This window comes from Xiphophorus maculatus, chromosome 6, assembly GCF_002775205.1.
Source record: "Xiphophorus maculatus strain JP 163 A chromosome 6, X_maculatus-5.0-male, whole genome shotgun sequence".
Taxonomy (NCBI): Eukaryota; Metazoa; Chordata; class Actinopteri; order Cyprinodontiformes; family Poeciliidae; genus Xiphophorus; species Xiphophorus maculatus.
The window spans coordinates 3,969,693-3,981,361 of NC_036448.1; the positions used below are offsets into that span (position 1 = coordinate 3,969,693).

At 41.9% G+C, this 11,669-nt stretch overlaps 1 protein-coding gene across 1 annotated transcript; it reads right to left on the bottom strand.

The window, feature by feature from the left end:
* Window positions 1–5: 5 nt before the first annotated feature.
* LOC102236493 (protein crumbs homolog 1-like) lies at window positions 6–10,834 on the bottom strand. The gene is made up of 8 exons (XM_014470008.2): window positions 10,736–10,834; window positions 8,093–9,064; window positions 5,058–5,608; window positions 4,813–4,978; window positions 2,700–3,615; window positions 1,400–1,441; window positions 1,186–1,308; window positions 6–945 (listed from the first exon to the last, which is right to left on the bottom strand). The coding sequence occupies exons 1-8, from the start codon at window positions 10,782–10,784 to the stop codon at window positions 693–695; spliced, it is 3,072 nt and encodes a 1,023-aa protein (XP_014325494.2). The 5' UTR covers window positions 10,785–10,834; the 3' UTR covers window positions 6–692.
* Window positions 10,835–11,669: the final 835 nt, after the last annotated feature.

An 11,669-nucleotide genomic window follows, 5' to 3' on the forward strand; every position in this document is an offset into this window, starting at 1 on the left:
TTCACTTTTATTTGACGTTTTCATCTTGTACATTGGGTATACAGTACACATTTCACGTAGAACAATTTGAAGTCTATACAAGTTTACATAGTTATATGTGAATATGTTGTGCTAGCTTCACATGTGTGACTGTCTCTGAACATGAGACCACAGCAAAACACAAGGTGGACATTTAAGGCACACACAGAGCTGTCTGAGAACCAGACCTGAAGAACACCAGAAAACATGGAAGAAGACATTTCTACTCCGGACTGTAAGCTAGATAAACACGTAGGTTCTTTGTGAACAAGTCAGAAAAAAAAACATGTCAGAGACTTTTAACAATTTTGCATGGGTGCAAATCAGATTTAAGGAAATGATGGGTGTACATTCAAATAAAAAGTGGTTCCTCCAGTTGGGGATACGATCGATGGTAGAGATGATAGATGATTTGAACTTCCTCCTCCTCTCTCTACATCCATGCAGCCTCTTTTTCAACTCCTTTAGGATTCGAGGTCGTAGTTCAGGTATCATTTGAGTTTTTGAGATGCTAGTCTGTTATCAGAAACAAATTCTTCTAGATACGGTTACGCATCATAGCAATTGTCCAAACACATAATGCCTCAACCAAAAACACAAGAAGAGTCTACAAAAAGAATGGATGTATATAAATGATTGACCATCTACATAAAGTTTGGTCCAGTTGGTTTCGTCTAATCGTTGACGTGGAACCCCCACTCGATCTCCGGCTCGTCGTCGAGGCGGATGACGAGGTAGGACACGAGTTGGAAGAGGTTCTGCCACAGGCCTAAGAACAGGTACATGTAGAAGTCGCTGACGTCCATTTGGCAGTACACGCCCGAGTAGTTCATGTCGCACACGCACTCGAAGCTGTTCACGTAGTTGATGCAGAAGCCTCCGTTCATACACGGGTCTGAGGCACATTCATCTATGTCTTTCTCGCACCTGAAAGGACCCAAAAAAAAAAAAAGGGTTTTCAGAAACAAATGCATGCTAACCACGATTGACCAGAAAATAACGTGTGTGGAAATAAGGACATTTAGTAGCACCTAGGATTTCTGCTAACATTTTGAAAGAGCAAAAGGAATTTAGAAATTTGTATCAAAAAATTATTAATTTAGTTTTATTTGGTTAAGCGGCTTTCCTTCAGTGTTTCAAGACAGACATCATTTTTGCGTGTCCTACCATTGACCGGTGAATCCAGGCAGGCAGTAGCAGGTATTCTCCGCTTCAGAGCAGTTTCCTCCATTAAAGCAGCTGTAGTTCCACCTTGTACCCGCGCAGAAAGAGGCAGGCAACTGAGGAAGTCTAGGCAGATGCATATATAGTGTCAGCTTCCTTTTTAGCACTGGCATGGCTTTGCAACCTTTGCATTTATTTTGTGTAAAGAAGCACTCACGGATCTGTCTCTATGTACCACGGAGTTTCAGGGATTTTAACACTGTAAGAGATAAGCTGTGATTCAGTACAACTTTTTAAAAATTCTTTTAGCTATTGCTTAAATACTGCCGTCACACTATTGTATTGTACCTTATAGTTCCCATGATGTAAGAAGACATAACGTCATAGCGCAATTACTCTCCTGTATTGTTTTTTTTTTAAATCCTTTTGCCACCATAAATCACATAATCTCATCAACAGACAAGGGCAGAAATACATCTCGAAAAAATTTCTCCACAGTTGGTGCATCCCATGTATACTATACATGTTCTCCACTGCAACGTCGACACAACTGGGACTCAGTTGTTGTAACAATGACCCAACGACAAAATCTTTATCTAACATTGCCTGCACTGACGAAGTAACACTGAAAGTAACACTGGCATTTTATTCCTGGATGGTCAGCAGATCCATAAATAAGATAAAAAAGGAAAGGGGGAAAAAATTGCAAAAAAAAAAATTATGTACTGTTGCCTGATGCAGAATAACATTAAGAATTTCACACACTTGATCCCAATATATGCACTATTCAGAACGAGAGCGCATCAGAAGTGACACACCTGCAGGACATCCTACAACGTTTGCATTTTACTTATCTGTAAAATAAGGACATTTAAAAACTTTTCGTTCATCATCATAGAATCCACCATCATTTCTACTGCATATGAGACGTTGCTTAACTGGCGTTTGTAACATGACATTGACCCAAAATATACAAGTAAATCTACTGATTTACTTGTATATTAGCTAAGGATGAAAAAAAAGAAGTCCTAGGTCAAAGTTCAGGTATTGACTGCAAGGAGATGCTGTAGGGTGGGTTGAAATGAGCTAAACAGGCAAAAAAACCCTAAAACATCTTACAGCTGAAAGTGAAGAGTGAGACAAATGTTCCTCAGACTGATATCAGAGACTGGTAGATGGTTACATGAAGCTTCTCACTGAAGTCAGTTTGGCTAGAGGGGGTAATACTAGCTCTCAGGAAGTTGGGTTATAAATGTTAACTTTACCTATGCATTTTTGGTAGCATTTTTATGTTATGAGTAAGTTACCTGTGTTATGAGTAATTAACAACTAAAGATTTAGCATTCTCATGTTCGTAATTTCTCACAACTGTACTTCAACGATACGATAGGACTTGACCTTCCTCATCATGTTTCACATTTAGACTCATGTGCAACACGAGTCTTTCTATAAAACAGCATAAATGGAAAATTAGAAATAGTGTGATGGCAGTTTCAGGTTCATTGCGTAAAACTTACTCGCAGAAATGTCCTGTCATGTTCCGAGGACACAGACACGTGTAGCTCTGGAAGCTTTTCAGGCAGGTGGCGCCATAGTTGCAGCTGCTGTTTTCACACATATCCATTTCTACCTCGCACTGTTCACCAGTGAAGCCCGGCTCACACTCACACTTATAGCCCTCGGAGAGGTTAGTGCAGTTACCGTTTACACATGGGTGGGAGTTGCAGGTGTCTGTCTGGTCTTGGCATAGTGATCCTGTCCATTCAGAGGGGCAGGTGCACCGATGCTGGTCGAACAGGTCCTCACACATACCCCCATTCTGGCATGGGTTTGGAGCACACACAGTGGCTCCCCAGCATCCGTACTGCGGTGAATTATTGCTGTTGCCCCTCACAAACTGTTCCTCCTGAGGTCTGGGGAGGTTCAGTTCTGTCTCCAGATGGAACGGTAAATGAAGACCCCCAATCTCCACTGGACCTAGACATCCTGAAAAGGTCAATCCAGATTCCTGGCTTAGGCCACCCAGGAAAATGTCTGCTCCATCCCTGAGAAAATTCAAGTCCCCAACTGCTGTTTTGGTGACACTGATGTACTCTTTGTGTCCATCTACATCCATGATCCACCTGGATGTTGGGAACTGTCTCTCCTTGCTGATTGACACAAAGTGCCACTCACCATCACTGAGAGGACCCAGGCTTTCTGCTGTCACTTTCAGAGAGTCATGATCAGCCCCACCCAGGAGCTCCGTAACCAAATGAGAGTCAAGGAGAGAGATCGTTATGTGATCAGAGTCTCTCTGAGCATGAAGCAAAACGGCCTCTGACTGCCTAGTGCGGAAGCTGAGGGAGACACCGGAGAGGTTGGACTTAATCTTCTTGTTGCTGTGATACCACAGAATGCTGTTGCCAAGCCGGAACGTCACATTGGACAAACCTATGGCATGCAAACAGAAAACACTGTAAATAAAGTCACTTCAATATGTTACGGCTGATGATGCCTTATTTGGTTGAAACATTTCTGTCTGATACACCAAAGCAAGAGTGCTCAAATCCAGTCATTGAGAGCTACCACATCGCAAACATTAGATGCGTCCCTTCTCTAAAGCACTTAAATCAAATGAGTGGCTCTCAACCTGACGTGTGCAGAGCTGAGTTACTGCTGGTGACAGAATTCAGCTGTTTGATTCAGGTGTGTTGAAGCAGGGATGCTTCGCCACTGTCATACTGCCCCAGGTCAGCCACAACTACAATCCGGTAACTTGCCACCATCGGCTAGTGAATAGGTTAATGTCTGACATTAGTGTGACGTGCTTTGGTATTCTCTGGTCTTGATGAAGCACTATACAAGAACAGCACACATAGCTAGAATGGAAGGTATCAAGGCCTGGACTTGAGTACCCCTAACTAAAAAAACGTTTAGCCAAATTATGCTTTTATTACACCAATGAGACATGCCAAGGTGTTGCAGAACACGCCTGTCCTCCAATGCAAAAGCATGTACAAGTAATGAGAGAGGCAGTTTATTTTTTCAGAGAAATGAGTCTTTATGCCCCATACCCAAATGAGGAGCTATAATAGATTTTCTGTAGTATCCTTATTGTGATCAGCACCTTCCTCCTTTTCTCATCAATAACATGTGACCAAGAAATCTCATCATCACACACTACCACAAGCATTTGCCAGTAGACCTAATCCGACCAGGGATTACCGCGTCTTAGGGGAATCCTGCATGAGTAACTCTGTTCCCTCCTGCAATTAGCCACATGGTAATTAATAGGTCTTGAGTCCTGCTTGGGCTAAGGAATAGAAATCCTGGCTGTATGTGTAATGTAATTCTTTAAAAAAAGAAAAAAAAGAGGTTGCATCAAATAGAGGCTCTAGTGCCCTCTATTAAATAGTGAATAGACATGAAAGTGAGTGAAAGAAGGGGGAAGACATGCGGCAAAGGTCACCAGGAATTGAACTTGCGACGGCCGTGTCGAGGACGAAGGCTCTATTACGTGGGTTGTGCTTAACCCCTGCACCACCACAGCACCCTATGGAATGTAATTCTTAAGACTTCTTGATCTTTGTACCTGCATTGTAACACACTTATGTTGTAACAGTAAATCTTTGAGGGAAGGGTACTTACACTCAAAGCCTTGGGAGAGGGGCTGACAGATAGTTGTAACAGGGCAGGGAGACAGCTCACACCATTTCACCTCCTCACACCTTTGCCCTGCTGTGTTGGGGGGACAGCTGCAGATAAAGTCATCCCACATGGAGTAACACTCCCCTCCATTGAGACAAGGGTTGGCCTGATGTGTGAAAGACAAAAATGAGATTACAAGGCTGGTTCATTTCACACAGAAGTCGCCAACATGGCTTTTATCTTACAGCACAAGCGTTGTCACTGCTGCATCCTTCTGATACGCCCACAAGCTTCTCCAGGTTGTACGACTCCACAGGAGTTGATACTGGGTAGAACTGCAGGTGCTTGTTGTTAATCCTCAGATCCTGGACGCATCCCTTGAAGTAGCCACCAAATGAAGCCGAGGCTCTTGAATCTGGTAGACCTCCAACAAAGACCAAATCGCCAGGATGTGCTTGGACTCGCCTGATGGCCATAGAGCCCTGGGTGTGAGCCGACAGGAGCAAAGTGGCTGCAGTTCCTTCCAGCTTCACAGCAACCAGGTGGAAGTGGCCATTGTTGACAGTGTTCCGACCGACAAGAGTCTCAAAGTTGTTGACCTGAACTTTGACCCTGCCCTCCACCAGCCATAGGCGAAGATACTGGCTGGTGGTATTGGCCAGGATGAGAAGCAGACCACTGGACTGTCTGGTGCGAATGAACATGGATATAACTACAGAATCCCCAGGATCATTGTCTAATGAGAACATGGCGTAGCTCTCAAGGTCTTTGTTTCCAAACCTGCCAGTGATGTACTCTGTGATGAAGGAATGAACCGAGAGAAATAGGTATCAAAGGCATAAATGATAAACAGTACACTGTCATTTAATTACAGGGTTGTATATATCAGGTGCTAAAATGCTCAACAATGTCAAACTTTTATTGCTGATTTTTAAAAATGCCATGCTATGTGGCTGTGTACCTTGAAATTGTTTCCTGTCTGAATTTATCAGTCTCTTACTTTGCTGTGCAGGAGCTTCTCTGATGTTCAGATTTGCTGTTATGTGGTTTTCAGCACCTCACCAGTATACGTGTTGATCGAATTTACACTCAGTTGCTCAGTTTGGCTTCCATCTCTACTTTGGTTTGATTTGTCCGAAGGACAAAGTCTAGAATTCTTGAGGTTCATGTGACTCTCTGTTGTTAACAAGAAGAGGCTTGGCAGCTTTTTCAAACAAGACAAACCTCAGTCATTATCTGACTATGCTTTCAACATCAGCATACTAACTAGGGCCTAAATCTAAGATGAAATTTTTGGATTTGATTTGCAGGTTCTCTGATTGATTAGATTGGGGTGAATTTGTGGGGACCTCCATTTTTGTAAAGTTTGACAGCTGTCCTAAATGTTTTCCACTTGTGAAAATTATCTTGATATAAAATGATGGACATTTGTGAAATGGCCTTGTACCCCATCCTAGGTTGGTGGGCATTTACAATTGCATTTCTAAGGTTATTGTGTTAACACTGTCCAGATCAACTGATTAAACTCCTACTTTTGAAGAGATGGTCACTTGTTGTTGATGATCAATTCATCAAGTGTTCTTAGTAAACCCCATCCAGCTAATAGATGATAATATGGAAGCAGCAAAACTGCCCCTCTGATCAGGCCAAGTACTAGCTCCATGTATTCCTTAGGTTGTGACTCAGTGGGACGAGTTGCAGGGTTCAGTTCTAGCTTTCATCCCCTGTCATTTGTCGATGTGCCATTGGGCAACACATTTTTCCCCATGCTGCCTTGCTATCTGTGTGCAATTGTGTGAATATAAAAACACTCTGAGGGGTCCATGTGGCTATAATTCTCCATGTAGGTGTTGTCCTTTTGCCAATTCCTTCTTCATTTTTAATATCCAGCTGAAAGTTTGATAAAATGTTGATTCTAAAGTGTTTTTTTTCTTTTTATTCCAATCTTTTCAGAAGTTTTAAAATGTATATTAGTTGAAGAAAACAATCAGTTGCTGATAACTTCACTCAGGCAATTTGTTGATAGTTATGTTTGACAATGAAATAACACATACATAATAATAACACTTCTTAATTTGCCCTTTAAAGAAGACACCTTGGTGTGCTCCAGACATTTAAGACTCCCTGATCTGGAAAGCTGAGAGCATTCCCGGTCAATTAGTGTACGTCACGTTTTTTTAATCCATGGTGCAGGTGTAGGTAAATAGTTTCTAATTTGACATCTGTTTGACTGGACTTTGGGCTATTTCCATTTACCCAATAAGCTCCTTTCAAATTTGCTGTCTAACTTTACCCTGGTGAGTGGCTCTCTTTAAAGCGATCCATTGAGACTTCTTGATGTGACACCTACTAAGACTGGACTTAACCTTTACCTGCTTTAACAGCCTCTGGTAATTCTGCTTACAGTTGGGTCATTACTAAAGATGAGCATACCAGACGGAGTCACATGCAGAGACCGTCAAATAAATTAATGAAATAAATGAATGACCTATCAAGTAAAAATCAAAAACCAGAGGCAACGTGAAAGTCCTCAATAACTGACTGAAACATTGCATTGTGTGTTTTGTAGAAATAGTTGAAGTTTGGTCTCATTACCACCATTTTATTTGATACCAGGGCTCTGCAACTCCAGTACTGCAACATTTGGATGCATCACCACTCCAACACACCTGAATCAAAAGGCTAAATTACCTCTTTGGTATGTCAGCAAGTTCTGCAAAGGTCTGAATACCATTCATTAGATGGAGGTGGGTTGGAATACAGATGCATCCAAAAGCTGTAGCACAATGACTAAAGTTGCAGACCCCTATGATAGACCAACAATAAAGCACACACAACAGTGAATTGGAATCATGTATGATTGTTCAAACCATGTATGAACAATCATACCTGGTTTTTAATCCACCATCTTGGTGTACCCACCAAGATATGGGAGTGCACTTAATTGAACATAAATTAAGGGCAACACTAATCAGACCTCAGACATCAGACTTTATCTTGAGGTGAGGCTTGAATGTTTACATTCACAGACACTCTCCAGATGTGTAAAGCTGAGAGAGATGTACCCCAAAAAAGATGGTCCTACGAAACACTGAATCTGTATTGAAACAAATGTCTATTAACCCATGTGTCATTTTCCTTCCACCATTATTCACTACTTTGTGCTGCCCTGTCACCTAAAACTGAATAAGACGTTGTGGGTGTAATGTGATAGCAAACAGAAAAGTTCAAAACATGTGGAAACTATTGAAAGGCACTGAGTGTGTGTGTGTGTTTTTACCCTCTGCACAGTCGTCTCCTTCATACGGCCTGTGGCATTCACAGGCGTACCTCCTCCAGCCCTGGCTCACACACCGCCCTCTGTTCTGACACGGACTGTCCTCACACTTGTCTCTGTCACTGCATCCAGCTACGATGTTCACCTGGACGTCTGAATCTTTTGGCACGTCACCGGGCAGCACCAGACGTGAATCTACTAAGACATCCCTAAAGCAGCCCAGAAAGGCTGGTGAGTCCTCTGCTCTGTCCTCGACTCTACCTGAAGCCCCGTTCCACCCAATGGCTCCAACAAAGAGGCTTTGTCGAACAACTCCTGGCTCCGGCAGAGTGGCAGCTTGATCCATCGGCTGGACTTCGACGCCCGAGTCCCTGGTGCAGCTGACCTGACTGCAGAGCAACCTGATGAGACTGACCACACCGCCCAGAGATGCTTCAACTGTGTGCCACTTGTTGTTGGACAAATACTCTGGGAGTTCTTGAACCAGAGTGCTGGTGCCTTGATCTCTCAAGCTGAGGAGGCGCAGCTGTCCACCCATCAGCTCGATGGTGAGGAGCAAGTCATCCACTCTACGGTGAAAAAGAGTCCCTGTTGGGTTCTCTGTTCTAAAGCTGAAGGTCACATTAAGAGGAGATTCTGGGTCCAGTTGCTCGGTGTCGATATACATATATCCCCGCGACTCAAATGAGAATGTGGTGGAGGTCTGGCATTTTGGCCCGGTGTAACCTGGAAGGCAGATGCACGTGTAGGTGTGTTGGTTGTTCGAAAACGAGGGAGAACATATTCCTCCATTCTCACACTGGCTTTCGTCACAGCCCGAAAGGGGAATTGTACAGTTCTCTCCACCATACAGGCGTCCATTTTGGCTCTGCTGCGAACAAAGGCAACGGAATCCTCCTGAGTGGCTTTCACATAGTCCGCCATTTTGACACGGCTGCTGTTCGCATCCACCAAAGTCCTCACTGTACAGCGCTCCTGGAGAAATAAAAAAAATTAAAAATCAATCTTTATGTTCATATAAACAAGACTGTATTTACACGGATGTAGATTCCTGGGCTGGAGACAGTTTTAGTGACCTTTTTTAGTAAAGAAAAATATTTTACTAATGCAAATTAGCACATTAACAGGTAGTCCTATCAGCTAGGAACTGATTTATGGTAGGCTTAATATGTCCTCTGATCAGTAGCACTATGTTGTTCCTCCAAAAGATTTACAATAACTTCACAATTTTCAAATACTTGAGTATTTTTCATAATCTTAATATGTGCATGCGACTCACCTCATATAGGCCTACTTAGTATTATATAAAGTACAATGTTTGAAAGACATGCATTTACTAAAAAAAAAGAAACCAGAAATTCGTGGGTGACCTGTAAAATCGGGGCCTACTTGTGGAAGCCCTTTGTGAATGCACTTTATTTTGACATGATATGGTAGACCAAAACAAAGAAGTGCCTAATTGTGAAGTGAAATGAACATTATTCATAATTTTCCATGGTTTTTGCAATTCAAAATCTGAAAAAAAGTGGCATGCATTTCTATTCAGCCTCCTTCAATCTGCTGGGAAAAAAGAAAAAGAAAACATCCAATGCGCTCAGTTACCTTAAGAAAACAAAATATGTCACAACTGTAAACCTCCCAAGGTCAGGCACCTTAACTTGAAAGAATCAAAGAAGAAGCAGCCAAGTGGCCCATAATCACTCTAGAGGCGCTGCAGAGATCCTCGGCTCTGGCGAGAGAATCTGTTCACAGGACAACTAGGAGTTGTGCAATCCAAATCCCTGGCCTTCATGATGGAGTGTCAAGAGGCAAATCAGTGTTGAAAGAAAGAAGGAAGTTGCTTAAGGTTCCCATAAGCAAAGTAGTGGACACGGCAAACATGGAAGTCAATGCTCTCATAATAAAAAGAACTTGTTACTTCTCAGCATTCATATAAAATACCTTGTCTCGTTCACATCACCTGAGTGTACCGTTCGTCCCAGTGGAACATAGCAGTGGATACGTCACGCTGTAAGGATGCTTGTCTTCCCCAGACGCAGGGAAGACAGTCTGAGTTACTGGGAAGATGGACAAAGCTAAATACAATCCTGAGAGAAAACTTATTACAGGTTGCAAAAGACTAGAAACAGAGGTGAACATTCTAGCAGGATCACACCTACCAGGTTTAGATATTCATATTTTTGAATGGCCCAGTCAAAGTCAAGACCACTACAAGATCCCATTGCAAAACTTTAAAATGGGTGCTCACAGATACTTTCTATCTAAACTGACTGAGCTTGAACTCTATTCAAAGAAAAGCGCAAAGCTGGTAGGACTTGTTGGAGTTACTGCAGGAAAAGGTGGTTCTACGAAATATTGACTCAGGGGAAAAGAACAAATGCACACCATTTTTAACACTCTGCATGCTTTTCCTTCCATTTCATAAATCACTCGCCGTATTTTGTGACAAAGTTCAAGCAAAAAATGGGGACTGTTAGAAAGACACTGTACGCAGGCAAAAATACACAAATACAAAATTCAGGCCAAATGACAATGAAGCAAAACAATTTACTCCTTCCCTAATCTGACACACCTGTTCAGGCAAAAACATGCCACTGATGTCATCAGCCCCATAATAATCTCTGGTCATAAATCATTTAACGTTACCTGCAGAAAGCAACACAAGGATCCACACACGCATGTTGAATCTCGACATTGTCCTTTACAAGTCCTCCAGGTCGTCAGATGTTGGCCTACATCTTCATTTCAGATCTGACTGGAGAATATGTGTGTGTGGAGCTCCATCGTCTCCCCCACCTGCTTCCCTTACTGCAGGCATGTGTTAACTGGAATGCTTGGATCGCTGCATGTTAGATAGAAGAGATTAAGCTAATGCACTTATGTAGTCTGTCATGTTAAACGTGTTGGAGAGGGAGGGGCGCGTCGGCGCCAGCTAATCCCAGCACCTCCACGCGTGTTCCCAAACACAACCAAAATGTGCTGTTATGTAAGAGACAGTGACCGGATTTCAAAGTTTGTGGTCCGAAAGAACCACAAAGTAAAGCTTAGCTTCTCACACGGCGACATTTTCTTTTGCAGTCACCCAGACATTGCAGAAAATTAATGAGATATTAAATATCAGCTTAGAACTCTGAGTCAAATATAAATGTCTTCATTGGATTACATAAATGCATTAATAAAATAACTTGTCAAGAGATTGTCTAAGATGAATTCTTTTTTTTTAAATCCTTGTTTTAATGCACAAGATTTTGTGCGTTTATCATAAAGATTGATACTTAAACTATATATGTCAGACAAAGGATATATATATAAAAAACCTTTCAGGAACATGTTAATAATGTCATCAAGAACTACATGTAAGGAAAACTCTCAGGTCATATTTCTACTCCATTGATAAAGAGGAAGTTTTCTGATTAAGAAATTAGCTATCAAAATATTATTAGGAATGATTAAAACTAAAAGAAATATTTAGCAAAATTTATTACTCGTGAGTTTAAAGAAAGGATGCTCAGACAATTTCTTTAGCTGTTGTAGGAGCTATTTCTCCATTATTTTCAGTTAAAGTTTAGAATGTAGATTA